The sequence below is a fragment of the Hyposmocoma kahamanoa genome, unplaced genomic scaffold, assembly GCF_003589595.1.
Source record: "Hyposmocoma kahamanoa isolate Upper Pololo Valley unplaced genomic scaffold, ASM358959v1 62, whole genome shotgun sequence".
In the NCBI taxonomy this organism is placed as follows: domain Eukaryota; kingdom Metazoa; phylum Arthropoda; class Insecta; order Lepidoptera; family Cosmopterigidae; genus Hyposmocoma; species Hyposmocoma kahamanoa.
In genome coordinates this window covers 10,197,061-10,199,178 of record NW_020653850.1, presented here as the reverse complement: position 1 = coordinate 10,199,178, position 2,118 = coordinate 10,197,061, and the positions used below count along the sequence as shown (strand labels likewise).

General features: G+C 34.1%; 1 protein-coding gene across 1 annotated transcript; it reads left to right on the top strand.

Annotated features, from left to right (window-relative positions):
• The first annotated feature begins 265 nt into the window (after positions 1-265).
• LOC113229757 (juvenile hormone-binding protein-like) lies at positions 266-1,864 on the top strand. Its single transcript, XM_026463440.1, has 4 exons — positions 266-364; positions 1,051-1,273; positions 1,688-1,812; positions 1,854-1,864. Exons 1-4 carry the CDS (start codon positions 301-303, stop codon positions 1,862-1,864), a joined length of 423 nt encoding a protein of 140 aa, XP_026319225.1. The 5' UTR covers positions 266-300.
• Positions 1,865-2,118: the final 254 nt, after the last annotated feature.

Genomic DNA, 2,118 nt, shown 5'->3' with positions numbered 1-2,118 from the left:
ATTTTTCGAAATGGCGCTTTTGTCCTTTGTACTAACTACCAAAGATATACGCTTTTTGAGCATCTTTGCATATTTGCAGTTCAAGAATATTACCCGTAAGTTGAGAATTATTAATTACACGAATTTGTATCTTACAAAAAAAACTCGGTTACGATAAACGGTGACAACTCACGATGAGTTCCTAATCTAAACCAAAACAAATAATTAACGTCAGACTAGTATATATAGTTGAGAGATACTCGATAATTTAGTTAATTTGAACTCACTACCGTGATAGCAACTACAATTTAACCGATCAAAATGTTTACGAAAGTAATTTCCTTGCTTTTCTTAGTGCACTGTGTTCGATGTGCGCCTGCGGAAGGTTTGTTTTTTTTTCCATATCACAAACATCAAAAGTATCTAGGGATCAACCACGTTTTTGTCAATTACTGACAATAAAAAAAATTAAATAAAAATGTTTTTTATAATTTAATTTTTTTAACACCAATGGTAAAATAATTGTATTTTATGCATTTGATCTAACGATAATCGTTGCGATTTTTTAATAACAGTTTACGACTTGGTTGCTAGATGTTTAGGCCAATTTAAATAATCAGGAAGCAGTATAGCGTTTGAATAGCGTCATATTTAACATTTTAGTTAGCAAAAATACGATCTTCTTTTTTGAAACTTAATTTACTATAATAAAATTTTTCAGTTTTTTAGTAGCGAGTACCATAGACTACAGAATTTGAATTTGGAACTAAAAAGAGTGCCTTTGTGATATGGTTATGAAATTATAATTTATTGAATTGTACTCGTATTCATATATAAATTGTATTAAAAAATTATATGAATATTTTAATAATCATTAAATAAATTAGGAATTCGGAACGGTTACACATTTCCACGGACCATTCCATTGACTCTATTCTATACCTATGAACTCATACCATGATAAGAAATTTAGTGATAATCATTTAGTGAATAACCACACCACGAAAGCTTTAAATCTATGTAAATAATCTTGTCCATACTATTGCTATCAAATTATCATTCGCTTTTCAGACTTCCAAACGAGACCTTGTGCAGTTGACGATTTTCAATGTATCAATGAATCTTTTGAAGCCTTTATGACTAAAACGGCTTCCGGAATTCCTGCTCTGGATGTGAAAGCTAATGACCCTCTCATGTTAGACTCGGTCGTTTCAAATGTATTTGAAGGTGTTGTGGTGCATTTCAAGAATGTGACCGTAACCGGTCTTAGTAAACAGAAATTAACTGAGTACAAGTAAGTTAACGGTTATGAAACTTATGTGCATAAAATCTTAGATCTCTTGTGTCTGCCTAACGGTGGCTCTGTCTTCCCGTCCCTTCAATCCTAGCTTAACACCCGTGAAATATCTATGTATGTAATAAGGATAAGGGTGCTGGTAAAAAAACAGACATGTGGGACTTGTCAACTCATGTCTCTGGGTGACGGGCGCAGTGGCAGTGCCCTTAACATCTTTGCGATTTAAAACTTGCCGCCACCAGCAGTACGACATGTTCGTTCCGTCATTTGTTATCATAAAAAAAGCATATGCACGGTAAAAAATAAACATGCTGCATCATGCATGCATGCATGCATGCATGCATGACAAAATAATAATATGAAATATTATATTTAATAGGTATTACAAATAATTTATTTTTAATTTTATAGAATGGACACATTGGCAAAGTCAATTGTATTTACTGTCACTTCGGATATAAGCACAGCTTCTGACGTGGAGGTAGAATATGAGGAAACAAAGAAGAAGTTCACCGGAACCCACACAGGCAGTGGCAGTAAGTTAAACTTATTTAATTCTCTTTTTTTTATTTATCAGTTCTCCGCTAGTCATAATGGCATTTGGCTAAGGTTCATTTAAGGATGTTCCGCCATGAGCTTAACTGCCTCTGTGGTCGAACAGTTATCATGCTGATCTGACACGCAGATTTCTCGGGATCAATTTCTGAAGAACTATTTGTATGGCCTACATTTATTTCTCTCGTGAGTTTGGGTGTAATATGTGGTTGTCTGTGTGTGTGTCCATAGCACCCGCCGTACAGGGTTGCCCTAGTGCGGGGCTATAAAGTAAAAATAAAATAAAA

Bases quoted from the DNA above. Each gene is read 5' to 3' on its own strand.
- LOC113229757 (XM_026463440.1), top strand. From the start codon at position 301: ATGTTTACGAAAGTAATTTCCTTGCTTTTCTTAGTGCACTGTGTTCGA. The intron at 365-1,050 runs GTTTGTTTTTTT...TTCGCTTTTCAG, and splicing joins TCGATGTGCGCCTGCGGAAG to ACTTCCAAACGAGACCTTGT. The intron at 1,274-1,687 runs GTAAGTTAACGG...TTAATTTTATAG, and splicing joins CAGAAATTAACTGAGTACAA to AATGGACACATTGGCAAAGT.